We start from the raw sequence: 19,330 nt of genomic DNA, 5'->3' as shown, positions 1-19,330 counted from the left end.
CTCCCTGGTGGTTTCAAATTTCTTCCTAATCTGTAATCTAAATAAACAAAGGCATGCAGAGCATGTCAAAGAAGCACACAGGTCAGTCCCTCAGACACCACTATAATTCAATGCCAGGATCTTCTATTTACAAGATGGACCTTTTAACTGATCTAGTTTGGTCTGATTTTGAGCTAGCAGTTTTGCTTTTGCAAACTGAATGCTATCCTATCTGACCTATTATCTCCTTTCCCCTTTAAGATTCCCACTCTTAAGGTTGATCTTGATTTGTAGAGTCTTTGAAAACATCACATCTTTAAGGTCCAATGCTCCTATTGAAATCAGTGACCAAAGTTTTAGTGCCTACATTACAATCTTAGAGGTGAATCTAAGAAACTCTAAACTGATACAATTTATACCTGCTTTTAGCCTCTGGTGGCACTGACAGAAGACACGAAGAAAAAAGCCCCAAAACAGCAATTTACCAAAAGAAGCAGACATTAGTTCAACCAAAAAAAAGCACCAAAAAAGCCTCCAAAGCACCATAAAGCCCCACTGAAGTGCCTGACTTATACAGATGTTGGACAAACCAGATCCAACTAATGTGATGTCTCTTCTGGGCATGTGATGCACTTGGTGTGGGGACACACTGACACACACACACACACACACATGCACACACACTAACTAGAACATGCCTTGGAACTTTTAACTCAATTCATGTACAAAATTAAGAAAACCCCCTCAGAATAAAGTCTTGATTAGGAAAAACGTGAAGTGAGATTTCTGCCAATATAATCCAGTCCCTTTCATGTTGCTCCAGCTGCAACTGACCAATTGAAAAATCCTTTTGCAAGTGTGGGAACATGTAAATGCAGCATGTTTATATTGAGTGTAAATTGACTTTTTGATTTTTTGACTTTTCTAAAGACATTGAAAAAAAGATAAGTCTCAAAATTTTTCAAGTGAACACTGACGTCCATGCAGCCATATAGAAGCAGCATAGCTTATATATTTATAGCCTACCTACCCTTACAAAACAACACAAATTGCAGCAGAAGAGGATTTACTACATAATGGCAGCAAAGCTCATTAGTGGTAAGTGGAAGAATAGCCTAGATTTTCCCTTAGGGAATAGAAACCGCATCCCCAATAGGCACCAATATTCAAGATATTGTCACTAGTGTGTGTGTGTGTATGTGTGTGTGTGTCCCCACACTTATGTCTGTATTGTTTGTTAGCAACCTTTTTCAAACCACTAAATATTCTTCCTAGCATTCAGTACAGTGGAATAAACTGCAGCAGAGATTTAATACGTGACATTGTAGTTGTCAAGGTTACTTGTGAACATGTGATTCAATATAAATGTCTAGTTTGCACTTTCAAAAATCTGTAAGCGATGTGATATAAATACAATCCTCCTACCTTCATTGGAAGCTCCATGGCTCATTAAGGAAAAATGTTCATCAGCAGCTATGAGGCTCTGCTACTAGAAATGCATATTACATTACCATGCTTCTTATCTAACCTCTTTCCTGTTGCCAGGAACCCGTGGTGGTCTGAAACCTGAACAAAACAACAGCTCATATTTATAAATGTAAATGTATTACAACATGCAGCATAGCATATTTTAGGATGAACCTCTGTTTTGCTTACGCCTGTCAGTCCATTAGCAATGAACATATTAGTTAGCATTAAGAATGATTACTGTACTTCTTCAGCTTTATGAAAAATATCTTATGGCACTGTAGTAACCTTAGAGTGGAAAATATCCAGTGGCAAACTACCTAAACTCTGCATGTGGCTTTATCTTTATTTTGTTGCATAAAAGAAAGTAATCTGCAGGAAGAAAAAATAACTTGCAACTCTCAATACAACTTAAAATTGCTAGATAGGAACAGAGGTTGTTATCAGTATTATTAGTAATATTAACATTCCTGTTATTATAGCTGTGTTTAAGGGTCAACCAAGCATGATTTCCCTATTGTACCTGGCGCTATAAAACATACAATGGTATTTCCCCTGCCCTGCCTGAAGTTTTTACAATCAACACTGAAAAAGACAAGGGGTGGTTGAGCTATACACATAAGGAGATGTGTGTAGCAGCAAATGCAATGACAGGAAATATTCCAGAACAATTTTTACTATTATTATTAGCATCGTTCTGGGTGAAGGATGTTTATTTACATAGGAGAAAGCTAAAAGAGACCACAAGGAATAGATGGGTCTAAGAAGGACAGGGTAGAGTAGAAGGTCAAAGAGAAGCTAAATAGGATAGCTGAGGTAAAGAGGCTATGGGTAAATGGTTAGGGAAAATGTCCCATCAGCATGACAGAGAAAGATCAGTCAAGGTTATAGTTCTCTGAATGCCTTACAGTCCCTGTTTGGGCCGCTTCCACAACTGTACTTAGGAGTTGCAGTCTTTGGCTGACTCTTCCTAGTTGTTCCTCAAAGTGTAATGAGGGGAGCCACCAGCTATACCCCAGTGCCCAAGACTATTTACCGTCCTTGTCTGTACAGTGCTTGTCCATTTTGCTGGTTCAGCAGTCCCTGCTTTGCTTGTTTCTGCAGCTGCATCTCCTGGATTTAGTCACCCCCCTCATCCCCTCACAATTCTTCTATTAGAAGAGGAAAGTATGTCAATTCATAAACCCCAGGAGGCTACCAGACCACAATAAAGAGTTACAGTTTCAATTCTGTTGGTGAAATGATTAATACATCTGACATAAAATTAAGAAAACTGAGATTTAACTTAACAACTGAATTTGTTTACAATCTACAAAAAAGTCAGCTTTCATGCTGTGAGAGACTGATTAGCAGTGAGTCATAGAGGAATTTAGCCGGAACTGTTTTGTTTCATGTCTTAATCTGAAACATTGTTTCACTATAGAAATCAGAAGCAGGGCACTTGAGTAGGCAAATGACCTCTAGTCTATTAAGTGTAGTTTTCAAATGTGTGAAACACAAACGTCTCAGATATGTTATTAGGTATCTAATAATACTATAGATGGTTTAGATTAAAAAAAAAAAAGTAAATCTCAGTAGCCTGGCTGGACATCTCCATCTCTCTACCAACCCAAACATATTGTTTTCTTTCTGCTGTTATTTTTCTGAATTTTTAGTGGTTCAGTGATGAATAACCAACAGCTGTTTTATTATGGCTAATGCCAGTAAGCACTTCTTGGTTTTCCACTCACTAGACTTGTGGGAGTAGCAGTATTTTCTCAAGAATAAATTTCACTTGAATTTGACAGTTACATGCCAAAATCTGATTCTAATGGCTTCATGAAAAACGATGATCTTCAAGGTTCCTACTGCCACAACAGAACCAGTGGCTTGTTACTCCTATACATTTATAATAGCAGAAGCACAAACCATTAGGGTTTTCTATGGTATTGGGCATGTTGAAAAATTAAAGAAAAAAATACTCCCACTTACCTAAACAAAGTCTCTAAAATGTTTATCTTACAGGAGTGACAACTGTCCTGACAATGACAACCTTGAGTATCAGTGCAAGGAATTCCCTTCCAAAGGTAGCCTACGCCACTGCTATGGATTGGTTTATAGCAGTGTGCTATGCATTTGTGTTTTCAGCCCTCATTGAATTTGCAACGGTGAACTACTTCACAAAGAGAGGTTATGCATGGGATGGCAAAAGTGTTGTTCCTGAAAAGGTAAGGTTAATAGATGCTACTACTAATAGATAGCGTGTCTTTTTGTGAAAACATGTGATATTTATGTAGAATTAAGTCTGCTAATTTTTCAGTGTTATATAAAAGGAGAGGAAGTTCCTAAATTGCACTCACTATATGAGATCTTCAGTCAACAATGGCATGAGGCTACTTGCTCTTTATAAATAGTATGGAAACTAGTTAAATTTTCATTTTTAAAACAGTCAGCCTGAACAGCACTAAATAGCTAAGGGATTAAGTCCCTTTCTCATGTCTTATGTGGAAAGTATGGGTAACTGTGTTTGAAATGGGAGTGGGGGGAGGGGGACAGTAAGAAGAAATAACTTATGAGCAGCCCATGTGAGCCTCTGCATTGTGTATGCTAATACATGGATTTTATTTCCAAATACATATGCATTACACAGTCTTTGCTAGTTTCTGAAAAGAATGATTTAATGATAGTAATGATTTAAGATTTAGATAAAAATCTTATCTAAAAACTCTCCAGTAGATAAAAATTTCTTTTAGCATTTAGTCATTGACATTTGATAAGTTGTATCTGAATTGAGAGAAAATAAACACAAATTTGTAATATGAAGGCAATGGCTTTCATATTGTGCAAGCAAGGAGAAGTGTGAGTGTTTACACAGTGCCTCAAGGAGGTAAAGAATTAAAAAAAGAGAGTGATTGGCTTTAAAATATGGTAATTTTATAGACTGTGTTTATAGAATAGAAAGTGTTGTGGTTTGCTTTATGGAGACAGAGGCTAAATGGGCTGAGTTCTAGCCTAAAGCTCTTGTCAGGGGTCAGATACCTTTTTTGCAGTATGTAGTTTCATAGTAGGATATCTAGATGCCCTTTTCACCTGAAGAGAAGATAGTGGTCTAGGCCTGGCAGCAGGCCCTGGAGTAAAGCACCACTGGTTTCCAATAACATGTTTCGTTATATTGGGCAAGGGTTAGTCCCTAGGTTAACTACTATAATTTGTTATATTTTTTGCTTATGTGGCAACTTGTGTCTGAGAAGAGGACCAAAAAGGGCTCTGAGGGAGCTGGGAGGAGAAAGCTGACTTACGGTTGATGGGGGGGAACTATGGTGGCACATCAACGACTGTTTATAGTGGAGCTGTTTACTATGCTTTTGGGGATGTTGGCACTGTGAGCCCACCCTTGGGAGAGGCAACTCCTGCCCTCCTTTTCAGAAGCTAAGCAAAAAAGGACCTCTTTGGGGTAGGGTTGCTACAGAAAGCCATGGGAGCCAGGGACAAGGAAGAACCAGGATCTAGAATCCAGAAGCTTGCCCCTCTAGAAGCCATGCCAGAACTGGCTGAAGGGGGAGAAGGATACCAGGAAATCCTAAAGCAGAACTAATCCTGAATAGGGCTAATCTATGAGACATGTCACCTCTCATCCCTCTTTCTAGCCATCTCTTTTCTTGTATGTATATAGATCCCATCATGGCATATTCCAGTTATTTAAAAAAAGAAAGAAAAAGAAATAACAGCCTCTCTCTCTCTCTCTCTCTCACACACACTTTCATTTTTCCGGGTGTAGTAGAAATAGGTAGATTAATTTATATAGGGTTTGTGTGAGAGAGGCTTCCAGAGTATCCTGGTAAGCAAAAACAAGGAATTAACATTGATTTTAGGTTTATAATTTGCAAAGCTCTTTGCTAAAGGAATATCTTAAATTAAATTAAATAATGGCTGAACTTTCCATTCCAAATGATTTGTTCTATTCTACTTATTCATATAACCTTGCTATAGCTTATTTTAAGAGTAGTTTCAAATCCATTTAAAGTAGAATACAACATGTATTTATATTTTTAAATCTGCCTAATCCTTTTTGTCCAATATTTTTGTACACATTTTACTTACGATCAAACATTTATTTGATGTGGGTGCTCATTTATAATTATACAATCCCCTCAAACCACAACATTCAAGAATCATTTGAAACATTACTATTTTATGTATAGGCATAAGCTTGGTAAGGTAAGGATCCTTGTGTATTCTGTGATAGAATGCATAACAATTATTTCCCATAGACTGAATTAATTGCTGGGGAATAACTAAGAATTTCCATTAAGGAAAAGGTGAGCAGAATTTTACAACTGAATAAAATGCAGGGCTCTGATTAGCTGTCATATTACTTTTTCATAAACTTCAATTTGACATAAATTATTAAGATCCTGGTTGCATTTAGGCCTTTGCCAAGCTCAGATCCTGCATAGTATTTTAATAAGACTCCAAAATAGCTCTCTCTCCTATGAGGTTTCCTTGACATGGGTATTCATTCAGTTGGGCTTATAGTTCCTTACTAGAATAAGAAGAAAACAGGCCTGGATCTACCCTGAGCAAGCAAGTTACACAGATTTACAAGTGAAAAGGGGGTCCTAAATACATTTTGAAAAGTAAAAGTTCCAGGTGATTATGGACAGATAAATGCAAAGATTCCTCTATCTCTGCTTATGTTTAGATTAGTTTTTACATAAGGATCTGAGATGATTATTTCATCTTCTAGGCAGAAATAGTTTACTTCTGCTGACGGGGATGTGAAGCCTTTCCTCAGCTTCAGGCATATAAATTGTTGCAAACTCCTAGTTTATCCTTACAGCCAAGGGATGTGCCACAAAGAGTCTAGTTTAGGTTCCTCCCTCCCCCTTTTTAGGCTTCAGTTCTATAATTTTCTGAATAAGGGAAACATATCACTTCAAACCTTCCTGTTTATTTAGTCTGGGGTTGTCCTGGTTCTCCAGGCTTTTGTGTTCCCTGCAGCTGTCTCCCATTCACCCAGTGGTTTCCTGACAAATCCTCCCTCTGGCTGCAGCTAAACTGCTTGCTAGTCTGTATAATACCTCAATCCCAAAACGATCTGTCATAGTTGATATTGAGACTAAATCATGGTTCTTCTGGCACACCTTTTTTTCTCCCTCACTTATTCTCATGCTTTATCCTTTTGCAGCGTAGGCCTGCCCACTAGAAAATGCTTATGCCAACTGGGATTGCCATATGCCAAATAAATTAAAGACAGTTAAAATGACTTTAAGAGGCATAAAGTATTAAAAACTAATGATTCTGCTGAGCTATGAACATTTAAAAAATAACTGAATTGTAACATGGTCAGTAAATTTCAGCAAGATATAGGGATACTTAAAACAAAGATAAAAAATTCACGAGTATGTAGCTCGCGTATTCTGAATGAAACTTCAACTACTGCAACTCAGATATTCAAGGGGTATCGTCTCAACTGAAACCTTGGGTGTGTCCAGAAAAGCACACGCATGTGGTTCGTGGCACCTCAAAGCTGTGTGAGGTGCTACAAATCTCACGTGGTTCATGTGTACCTGTTGACTGTGCTGCTAATAAGCAGCATGGCACCAAAAACTGACACAAGGCGATCCCAGTATTAAAAAAAAAAACATTAAAAAAGCCAAACAAGTGGCACAGACCATGTGACAGCAGGGTGTGCCACCAGAAGCAGAGCCTGGCCATCCAGAGCTATGCTCTGGCTACTGACCACCTCTGTGTAGTCATATCAGTGCTGCCTGCTCCAGGAGGCTCCCAGAACCCCTGGGCCACAAAGCAACAGCACAAATGTGTGCCATTGCTATTTGTGCCAGGGCAAACATTTACCTTTGCATGTGGGGACCCACCCTTCAAGTCTATAATCCACCAAAGCACTTAAACACATGCATAAGTCCAAAGTACTTTTCTGAGTAGGGATGTATGTAGGCCATATGCTGTATTTGTTTTAAATAAGTTCTCTCTTCAGCTACATACAGACATTATACATAAACTGGTATGAGTGATTGGAAACCTGTCTAACCTTGTAACAGACCAGATGTTCAGTGCACATAGACTGGTTTAAAAATGGCAGAACCATTGAGCTGAGATTGACCTGAATGGATAAAGTATCAGATTTAATCTCTTCAGCCTAGATCAGTCTAACTTCTGTGCCAGATCACCTCCTGACTCAGGTTGTAGGCCCCCACCATCCCAGGATGCTTTGTAGCTCCCCTGACAAGCCCCGCTTGCAGGGCAGGTGGGCTCAACCTGCAATCCTCTGCTCAAGCTGAGCGCTGAGCTGGGCCCACCCACAGGCTGTCACAAAACCGAGGTAACAAACTTGTGCTGCACAGCCCTGCTCCCCCCCCCCCCCCCCCGTGAGCCACTGCCTCTCAGCAGCAGAGTAAGGGGTAGATGAGGGGGAAACAGAGCCCCCCACCCTCACCTTATTCCACCCCCAGCTGAGGCCTGCACAGCTGAGGGGAGGGGACATTCACTGCCCAGCTGCCAGTGAGTTGGGCAGCCAAGCAGTGGGGAAAGCCCTGTCTATGTGGGCCTGCCCCAGCTGTGCAGACCCCAGCTTGGGGGGCAGGGGGGGTCTGGGACTGGGGTCAAGGACTCTGTTCCCCCACTTGCCTGCCAGTGAGAGGCAGTGACTTGTGGCTGTGAGAAGTAGTGGCAGTGATTCAGCCAGGAAGTTGGAGAGCCAGGCTGCAGGGGGGAGGGGGAGATTCTTGGCTGTCTCCCCGTGCTGCCCCTGGCTGACAGCAAGGGTTAGGCAGCATGTGTCTGGCAGCCAATCAGGGATGACCCCTCTTTGGCTGGGCTCAGCTGCCCTCAGCAATATGCGGTATACGGGGATGGATGTGAGACCACCCCCCTGCCTTTTGGCTTTGGTCAGTGCAGGCATCTGCCTGCCTTCCCCCACTGACGAGTGAACATATGTTCTGTTCATTTCCAATGTAATCTACTCATTTTAGAGAAAGTGGCATAGATTGGATTGATTCTGCCTTGAGCTTTTTGAATGCCTGTACTCAGCAGTCTTTGTGTCACAAATGATATTTCTGAGTATGACTTGTGAGAAAATATCATAAAATGTTTGTCTTGATGCTAAAGTTAGTAGTGTTTGTGGCATCCTTTGCTCTGGGCAAAAGGTACAGCTTTTTAGAATACCAACATTATGCTGGTTTGGTCTGCTGTTCTTGATACTGTATTAAATATGAGACGGTACACTGATGAGCCTTGCTATCAATATAAGAGCTTTTCCTAAATGGAAAAAGCAATTAAATGAGTGGCTATATCTTGTTCTTGAACTGAATGATTTACCTAAGTCACATATATACACTCTAATTTCTGTTTTGCTTCAATTTGTTACACAATTAATATGCATAGGAATACCCTTATGTGATAATGTGTTATTGTGTTATTACCAAGAATAACATCTATGCTTTTCTTTCTCTAGCCAAAGAAAGTGAAGGATCCTCTCATTAAGAAAAACAACACATATACAGCAGCAGCAACAAGTTATACCCCTAACATTGCAAGGGACCCTGGACTGGCTACCATTGCTAAAAGCGCAACAATAGAGCCCAAAGAAATTAAACCAGAAACAAAACCTGCAGAACCGAAGAAAACTTTTAACAGTGTCAGCAAAATTGATCGACTATCAAGAATAGCTTTCCCATTGCTCTTTGGTATCTTTAATTTAGTCTACTGGGCCACTTATTTAAACAGGGAGCCCCAGCTAGCCCCGACTCCTCATCAATAACCCCATTAATTCATGTAGTTTTATTCTTTTGCACTGGGAATTGCTTTCAATTTTTGACACAGTAATTCCCATTTGCTTCATTGCCTCTGTCTTAAAGAAAATGAAGGATACTTATTTAAAAAAAGGTAAAAATATATATATATATTTTAAAAATAAGAAAGAAACCCTCTATGCTAAGGCTGTATCCTTGGAACCTTGATTCTGAAAAAGAGAAAGTTAAAATTCTAGTAATGAAAACAATTCTAAACTATTTGTAGATAGCATATTACTGAATGTCCCAACAAAGATATTGTATATGTATGTGAAAGATATTTTTATGCAAAATGATTGTGGGGGGAAAATATTCTTTATGATGTTCATGTTGCACATGATGTAGTGTACTTACCAATTATTGAGCACTATTTACTTTATATTCTTTTCAAGGACACAAAGCTTTCAGTTTTGTTGAATTCAAGAAGATACTTATTTGTCCTACTCTTTGTTTCTCAATTCCCAATCCCATAATTATTAATTATTTTTCAAAGAAAAGAAAGTCTGCATATTCTAGATACAATTGATCACTGTGTAGTACATATGATCTAATGGTAACAAATGCTTTGATGTGCTGTCTTACTGCAGTTTTGTTTTAAGCATTATGTTGTCACTAGACTAGATAAGAATCAGTTCACAATCAAGTGCAGAACCTAAATTCCTTTGGCACCCTGTGTAATCAAACCAATTCCTGGATGCTTTAAGCAGGTAGCTTTTATTTGTCGGTATGTTTTAGAAAGAAAAAAAAAACAGTTTTGCAAGCTCTAGATATGTTGAATGTATTCTTTTATAAAATAATACATTAAAAAAGCTTTAGACAGAAATTTATGGATAGAAGAAAGACAGAATATAGTATTTAAATAACATATGTAAATATGCAGCATGAGATTGTACATTTTTTTTACTTTTTTAAAGTTGTGTTCTTCAAATATTATGTAGGGTTCACCTCTTAGCTCTTGATATGTTGTTAAATGCTAAACAAACATATTTAGAGCCTGCATAAAAAATGTCAGTAGTACTTGAAAGGCTAAACAGAGTAGAAAGTGCTTGGAATTGAATCCATTTTTAAAGTGGTGAAGTGTACAGTAGCTTGCAATTTGACAATGTCATCCAATGTATACTAGATAAATGACTGGTTTGCTCAGGTCATTTATAAATACTAAAGTATGGGATTATATTTGGTAGGTAAAACTGGTAAAATATTTGTTAAGACAGAAAATCATCTGTATATTACTGCTATATTTGCTGATACATAACTGTTACAATAAGTGATGTAATATATGTAGCATTAAATACAAACAATCATACACAAAAGAATGTACAGTAAAATAGATTTTATTGAGTAAACTTATTACATTTCATTTTTACTGTAGCAATATATTTGTAGGAACAATATGTAAGGGCTTTAAATACAAGATGTCCAATTTGCAGGTATGGTATTCCCTTTAAACAAATTATTGTCAGTTTCATTACTACTGAGAACTTAGAAATATATATTTCAGATAAGGATTTTTCAAAGAGCTCAAGAGATTGATGGGGTTTTGCAAGTATTAATTCAGAATCCATAAAACACAATATTGAATGAATTTAAAACAATGCCACATGAATGTTCAGTGGAATATTTAATGAGACAGCCAAGTTTAATACTTGTGTTTCAGGCAATGTTTTATAAACTCTTTCTCAATAAATCAAAAGTTTGCCACTCACTACTAAAAATAGTTAATGATTTATTTAGAAAACAATTAATAATGCTTCATTGTCTAACATTTAGTCCTGTCTAAACTTGATGAGTAATTTGATTGGAACTTATTAAAGGGGATGTTTCATCTTCTGGTATCATGTGTAGATATATGTATAGAAAAAAAATAAAATATGGCTCTTTAACTTCTGTGTACTTGTTTATCTTGTTATTTTTGGCGTTAATCTAGTGTGTTCATTTAGGGTATTTTACCTTACTAGCAATTCATTGCTATTTTTGGTCTGCATTTTGCACATTAGATGTGAATATTACTTAAATAGTCCGCTTTTTGCTATGCAATGATTGCATTATATCACCTCTTAGTTTGTTAGTCTATGTGAATAGTATTATACTGTATAAACTTGATTGCACAGTTTATCAAAGACAAGGTATTCTCTATGTAGCTTTTTTACAGTGCTTTGCTAAACCATGTAATAATAGTAAGTCTTCCTTGAAAATAATGATACACTCTTATAGAGGACAGTTTCTGTTTACTCCTGGGATAATTTTAAAAAGATGACATTGAATGTTTATTGCACCTCAGTGCAGTGATGTGGCAATAAAACCTAAATCTAATAGAGGTTGTTTATGGCAGAAGCATGTATTGCTTTACAGAGTTTAGCAAAAGCTCTTTATTTTATGTCAGACTGTAATTCTATTATAATAATAAAGGTTACAAATGTTCAATAAGAAAAGTGAATGTATTATTTTGATTCCCTTTAATTACTGCTTTTTAGTATACCTTGTTTAATAAATTGCTACTTAGTTTCTGAGTGTTCAGCAAATATAGTTTTTATGGATATAAGTTTCAAGGGACAGAGATAATAAAATGGCTGCTAAAATCTTTTCTTACAAAAGGAAAAGATTAAATATGTCCAATAAGAAAAGCAATATGTTGCATCAGATGAACAAATGGCTAAGGTTCACTGATACCATGGTGATGACTATCATGTGGAGACTGAGCAGAATAGGCTATGCTGTCTCTCTTTTAAACCTTTCTCTGTAGCAAGGAATATAGATAGGCTAACAGAGTACTGAAGAAAAAAATATCAATGCTAGTCGTATTAATAAGCTTAATACCAACTTGTTTAATTTAAAAAATTGGGCAAATCCCACAGGGTTTTGGACATATCTTCATATACAGGGTTTGTGTAAACTGATATTTTTCATTTATAGTGGTAGACTGTATATAGGGCATTCTAGTGAATCATTGCTTAGGCCAAGTCCGTAAAGCTGTACACACGTGTTCATTCTTCTGTATATGGGGGGGAAAAAACCCCTACCAGAGAGAGGAAAATAAATTCACTTTAGTTACAAAACTCAGGTTTTGTTGAATTTCTATTAGGGAGGAGAATGAGTTCAGGATTTATTCATAAAGAAGAAAACACCCATGATCCACTGATATCACATGGATCTTGAGGGAGCTACAGGAGGAAAAGGATGCTGACATATTGTTCTGACTTGCATGGTTATTTTCTGCCTCTGGAAACATAGGTCTTAGGGTCTAGTTTAAGTTTAGTAGTCTCATAAGCAGATTCCTCAAAATGAAGTAAAAAAGTAGAACAGAAATTATATTAATTTATTCTACTTTCCTTCGGGTATTTAGAGTGAGGTTAATCTAGTTAATTTCCTCATTCCTGGCCTACAACTACCAACTCTGAAGCTGAGACCTCCAAAGAGGGTTTCCTGAAGGGTTAAAGTAAAAGCAGTACAAGCTACTCCTATGGGCACAAGTTCTCTCCCAGGTGAAGATTTGCAAGGGGGCCTGGGACCCTTTCTTTTTATTTTTAACTAGCTTATTTTAAGCAGAAATTGCTAGATAAGGATAGACTGAAAATGAAAAAGAAAATCAGACTGAACTGCTCATCATAGACACTTGAAGAACAAAATCATCAGTTAGTGAATTCAGAGGGTCATAACATAATCATAATGGCCAGGTACAGACATGACACTTTTACCAGTGTAAGTGATCAGAAATTGGTCTATACTCAGAACAGAAGTTTGGCACACACAGACTGGTTTACAAATGGTGTAACCTGGTCTAAGATTTGCCCCCTCCCACCAAAGGGCAAATGTGTGTTCTGTTCATTACCCATCTCAACTATGCCACTTAGAAAACCACATAACTAAGATCAATTCTGATTCAAGCACTCTGAATGTCTGTACCTAGCCAATATGTCCTTCTGCCATTGCATTGCTCAATTTTCTTTGTAACACTGCATAAACAAGACATGTTTTCTAAGGTTTATGCCTGAAATACAATTTCAAAGATCTTCCAGATATATACCATAGCAAAGTTTGGTTCAGTCCAAAGATTGTTTGTCCTAACATGAAAGGGACAAAAAGGCATTCCTCCTAGGTGTTCCTTTTCTATCTCTCCTGGCAGAAGACAGGATAAGGAGAGATCCTGAATATCACTGTTATGCAGTAATATATTAGGCCTGTGTGTTAGGTAATATAGGAAGCCATCCATTGATAAATGTTTTGCTCCCTCTGAGCTTGTCAAAAGTCATATGTGGTATCCTCAAAAGTTTCTGTGGAGCCACAGAATAGGTGTTAATTGAATACAGGATGACATAGGATGAGTGTCACTCTCAGGATTGACATGTTTGGGAATGTATCCAAGTCCTTGAGCTTTGAGAGAACTAGACTTTCTCTCTCCCCCTCCTCTCACAACCAATATGGTAAATAATAAGAGGTTATGAAACACGCTAGCTAGAAAATGGGGCACATATGCTTCAGGGAGCAGAAGTAAAAATAATAGAGACGTTTCTTAGCTTGTGTATATCCAAATGGCTGTCCAAATAAATTAGTATGACTGGAGAAACTTAACTTTTTCTGTGTAGTTGGTAAAAATATCAAAAGCAGGACATTAAAAGATAAAAACTTAAGATTTATTTAGCCTTTCTATGGAAGATCTGTGGCAACCCCCCCCCCCCCAATTATACATAAACATGATATAACTTAAATAAAAACGTGTTTGCAGTCCTTGTGCATGATTTTTGCAAGTGAAGTGTATTATACAGCTTGTCAAGCTGTTGCTGTCACGTTACATCGGATGACAAATGATGTCAAATACAACGACAGAGGTAAAAGCCTCCAAATGACAAGATTCTACAGGCTCATTTTTGTCTGGCTACAGGCCCATCTAAGCAGACAGAATAACTTCACTGATGTTGATAAACTCATTTGATTAAACTGCTTTAGGGGTTTTGAAGATGTTCTGAGTGGATTTTGCACTCACAGCGCAGCTGTCTATTCCATACATTCTACTAAAGGACTGGAGCCATTTTACCTTTAAAAAAAAACTTTCTGAAGATAGGCAAAGGGCACTGCTGTTGTAATGTGATGTCAAGAGATAAAAAAGACACATTCAGTGAACTTTGGCTTTCTTCAGTCAGACAAGATTTTGAATTCCTTCTACTAGCACAGAAATGAAGGATTTCCTGCCAGGTTCTTTCATATATAAGGAATGATTTATAATTAAACAGTGATTATGCAGGTCTATCTGCTAAGGATCAAGACATTTGACTTGGTCTTGAGGCATTTTTGCTAATGTTTGCCTAGAATACATCGACCTTGTCTGCATGACAAAGACTTAGATTTGATTTAATTAGCCATTCAGATTCAGCCATTTCAGATTTCCCCCACTTTATGTGGGTTATGTATGTGCGAATTCACTCTTATGTGATGACCCCTTTTATGCCAAAAATTCATTATATGTGAGGTAAATTCACTCTTATGAGATTGGTGTGGTGGAAGCCTGCAGTCAGCTGCTTTGTGCAGTGCACTGTGGGAGTGACACACACCAAAATATAGTCTGCTGTGTGGATCTGTGCTCCTCACTCATTGTCTGTGACACATGTTTCTGTAGTTGCCATCCTTATTATGGCTTCTAAGCACCCAGCTAGCTTATCTCCTACCTCTCTTCCTGGTCCATCAATGAAGCACAAAAGGTGTATGCCCAGATGCAATGATCAGAGAGGCAGTGCACCATGTTCCAGTTCTGGAAGCCTCGCTCAGCTACCCTCAGCCCTACCCCACTGGTGTTGGAGGATAATGAGAGCCCCAAGCCTGTTGATTCTCCTACGGATGTTACCCCGTCTGTACCTCCTACCAGTGATGTGGAGTCTGACACCGAAGACCCTCTCTTTACACCAACTAAACATTCACCATCACCCCATACTTGTGTGTACTGTATGCTGTTGGTAAGTACCAAAATTGTCTTGTAAAAGTGGTAGAAATGGGTCTGGGGGTCAACACAGTTGAGATCTTGGAATGTATCCCTATTTGCTACATTGTAAAGTGGGTTCCTGTTAGGGCTGTGTGAAATTTCACCGGCTGTTTCATTTTGATGCTGTTTCAACTTATCTCGAGCTTGAAACAGCAAAATGAAACAGAGGGCTTCAAAACAGCCTCAAAACAAAATGAGGCCAGCCAAAACGTTTTGAAAGTTTAGAAACATTTGAAGTTTCAAAGCAGTAGCCAGGCGGTGGGAGGCAGGGAGAGCCAGGGCTATGCTCCAAGTGGCTCCGCACAGCCCCATGTAGCTCAGCTTGGTGGGGTGTGCAGGCCTGGCTCTCCGCACCTCCTGATGCTGGGCTGCACTCCCTGGGGCTGGTGGAACTGATTGGAGCACAGCGCCAGCGCTGCCTTCCTCCCGTCGCTGGGCCGCATTCTGATCAGCTCCACCAGCCCCATGGTGGGAGGGAGGCAGGCAGAGCCGGGACTGCACTCTACCTCCTGCTACCGGGCTGAGTTCCACAGAGCTGCGAGCCACTAGGTGCTGAATCCAATGGAGGGAGGTGGAGAGCAGCCCCAGGGCTGCACCTCTTCTCTCTCCACTGGACTGCAAGCTGCTGGGAAACCAGCCTGGTGGATGTGGATGGAGAGCAGCCCTCGGACTGTGCCCCACCCACCTCCACCAGGCTCCACCAGGCTCCTGGGAACCCAGCTCAGTGGAAGAAGGCAGAGTGCAGCCCCTAGGCTGAACTCCACCCATCTCCACTGGACTCCAAGGCACTGGAAACCCAGCCCAGTGGAAGTGGTTGGAGCTCAGCCCCTGGGCTGCACTCCACCAGTCTCCACCAGACAGCAAGTCACTGGAAACCTAGGCCAGTGGAGGAGGGTTGATTTCCCAGAGGCTTGTAGCCCAGTGGAGGCAGGTGGAGCACAGCCCAGGGGCATCAGTGTAACAAATTTACCACAGAGGTGTGGTAAATTCCTCCCAGAAACTGAATACATAAGAAACTATATGTTCAAATAAAAGTGTGAAATAAAGCTCAGAAATCTTTATTTTCAATAATGCTATATTAATTTTTACAAAAAGTCATATAGAAACAGCCAAGATATGACACTCACTGTTAAAAAAAAAATCTCTCTACAAGAAGAAGACTAAAGACCCTATGCACCATGAAAAAAATGTTTAGTGTTAATTACCATTATAAGAAGATAGAAATAAAAATAAATGTTTATCAACAGAATTAATCAACCAAATTAATAGCCCATACTACTGCTTGTGTAAATCAGTTTAAATCTGTTGACTTCAATGGAACTATGTAAAGTTATACCAGCTGAGGATCTGGCCAAGTGTAGTTAAAACTTGATATTAGATTGCTTCTTATGAAGAAACCTGAAAACTGTGAAAACTGAGATTACTCTTGTGGTGTGTTTCTCTACTTCTGTGAGAAAATGGGGAGAATGGGTAGAGATGCACCTGATAGACTAACTAAACTGCAGAGTAAGGTGGGGATTGAGGTCTGAATTCTATATATCCTTCAAATACAGGCACAAGGAGTTTTAGTCCCATGGATGTAGAAAGGCTGACCCCTGCTGCTCCTTTCATCCTTACGGGTTACGTGAAAATAATGTGCAGACTGACATATGGTTGAATGAATTTTGCGTCTGCATTTTTCTTTAAGATGACACTTAAAAATTAAACTTAAAAGGGTACTAAGCCAAATGCAACTGACAAAAATCTTCTACACTAAACTATGTAAATGAAATGGCTGGATTCTGCACAGTTCTACTCAATTCACTTCCTCTTCTTTTTATTGTGCCCTTCCTTCAGATTCCTCACTTTATATAATGAGTGTGATTCCACAGATTTTCAAAGAGGTGCACCAGTTTAGACTAACTGAAGACTAGACCTTCATTCCTTCTAGTAATTTACTACAATATTTATTGCTGTACCTTGTCTAACAACTGGAAATTCCAAATGACAAAGAAAATATTGCAACATACTACTTAAGGAGTTCAATGGCATGCAGTACACAATAATTTTCTATACATAAAAGGACTAAACCTCTCAAGCTGAGTTGCCTTATAGAAAAGGACTTTTCACTGTATGAACTTTGGATTGAGAAAAGTAGGTTAGGCTCTGAATGGTCTTTTTTTACTGCCTGTTCCTATAATTTTAGAGGTTGAACGTTTTGCTGTCTCTTCAGCATGAAATTCCTATACGGTCTAAGAATCAAGTAAACATTAAAAACAATGTCTGATAAAAAAGACAGTCAGAAGATCAGATTTAAAAAAAAAGTGTCCCAGATAGCACAGGTCATTTGATACAAGCTCATGTATATAGGTTATCTTAGATCTAGTCTGAATGGATAAAAAATTAGAGCAAAATGGGGATGATGCTACGTGCTATAAAAAAACCCCTCACCCTTTTCTCCAGTGACATCACGTTCAAGTGACCTATCACAATTATGGTTTTTGAGCTTCTGGAATTTAAAAATGTACAAGAGCACATGAAGTCTGATAGGGGACATTCAGATGTTCACCATACCTGGTCTACAACCATGAAGTTTACTTTAAGGAACTTGGTGTAAGTTGGAGTGGAGTGCGGAATAGGGGGAGGGCTACCAGGTCCAGAGGAAGAGCTGGTGGGATTGGGGAGATGGCAGGTTTGTAAGGAGCATGGTTGGGGGGTAAAAATAGCCTGGCCAGGATTGAGAGGGTAGGAAAAGCACACCTCTGAGTTCAGGTGAACTTAAATTGGGCCATTTTTGGCCCAATTTAATCGCTTGACCTCCTCCAGGTTAAGTCAACATAAACATAATGTTTGCATGTACTCATAGTGGATTGGTCTTCCCCTCTCCTGGGCTAAAGATGGTTGTGATTTGAGAGCAAGGCTAACAGAACAAAATGATGAGGAAGAGAAGCTTTAGGGGGACAGGTGTTGCCATTAGTGTTTTTGAGCCTACTAAGTTTCTTTGACCAGTGTTGCCCTTTATTTTGGACATGCCCAAATCTACTATACTATTACTTATGAAGGGAACTCAGGTTGAGCTTGCTGTAGCATCTCAACAATGCAATATGTAATCAGATAGAACTTGAATGACAATCAAGCTTCAGAGGGGAACTTTTAAGCCAACTTTCCCCAGTTGACCAAAACTCTAACTCAAAGTTTTCACATGGAAAGGTGAGTATGATAACTGCATAGAGAAGCATATTCAACTTCACAGTGTGTTATACTATCATTTCAAAGAAAAAAATACTGTACATAACCATATCAGTAGAAATCAGTATTTCTGTATATAAATCACACATAATATCATGTCATTATAATGAAGTTAAGAAGATAGGTTTTGAGCACATATTTAATTTGCTGTTTTCTCAGCTATCAGTGGAGCTAAGTTGATTCATACCAGTTAAGAAATTGGTTCCTTATCTTTCCACAGTGTAATTGTTACCAAAATTAGAAAGTCGAGAAATTCAAATTTCAGGTTGCTTTTCCAAAACAAGTTTCACAATCAAAATCTTACTTGATTGAGTAGAATTACGACAATGTAGTATTCTCAGGTGGATTTAGAAAGTACTGTATAGTTGGATTTTAACAATTCATCTTAAGGAAATCTGTCTGTCCTGTTAGCCATCTGGCCTGATGGTTATGAAACATTTTTTCTTATCTAAATCTCTGATTATTGCAAATGGACCAGAGTATATGTGTGCTTTGAATTTGAAAGTGGTCTTCCCTATGTGAATAGCCAGAATATATAACCCAAGTGTTTTGCATAAGTATATGAGAAGTGAATTTGCAGTACTATATATAGTAACTATAGCTTTACAGTAATTTAGCCCTAGATTGGGACTGTAGGGCTCTGGGTTGCAACTTTAAATATGGATACAGGAGTTCACTGCTATTCAATTTTGCACTTCTACAGATATGCAGCACTACCACAGAGGAGTAAGAGCACATTCCATTGGTGGAAGAGGTGAGGCCAGGAATCCCCTATGTGGGGAGGATTGAGACCATTATCACACAGAGGAAGCAATGGGTGATAGTGGTTGGAGACTCCCTTCTGTAGGGAATGAAGGGATCCATCTGCCAGTATAAGCTGTTTTCCCAGGAGGTC

General features: G+C 38.7%; 1 protein-coding gene across 1 annotated transcript in view; it reads left to right on the top strand.

Moving 5' to 3' along the window:
- The window catches only part of GABRA1 (gamma-aminobutyric acid type A receptor subunit alpha1), a 59,185-nt gene extending 47,571 nt beyond the window's left edge, over nt 1–11,614 (top strand). The window contains exons 9-10 of the mRNA XM_006274646.3: nt 3,451–3,653; nt 8,900–11,614. Coding sequence (XP_006274708.1) covers nt 3,451–3,653; nt 8,900–9,205 — 509 coding nt within the window. The 3' untranslated portion in view covers nt 9,206–11,614. The remainder of the gene's footprint in view (nt 1–3,450; nt 3,654–8,899) is intronic.
- The last annotated feature ends 7,716 nt before the right edge of the window (nt 11,615–19,330 follow it).

Source organism: Alligator mississippiensis, chromosome 9, assembly GCF_030867095.1.
Source record: "Alligator mississippiensis isolate rAllMis1 chromosome 9, rAllMis1, whole genome shotgun sequence".
In the NCBI taxonomy this organism is placed as follows: domain Eukaryota; kingdom Metazoa; phylum Chordata; order Crocodylia; family Alligatoridae; genus Alligator; species Alligator mississippiensis.
This window is presented reverse-complemented; position numbering and strand designations above follow the sequence as displayed.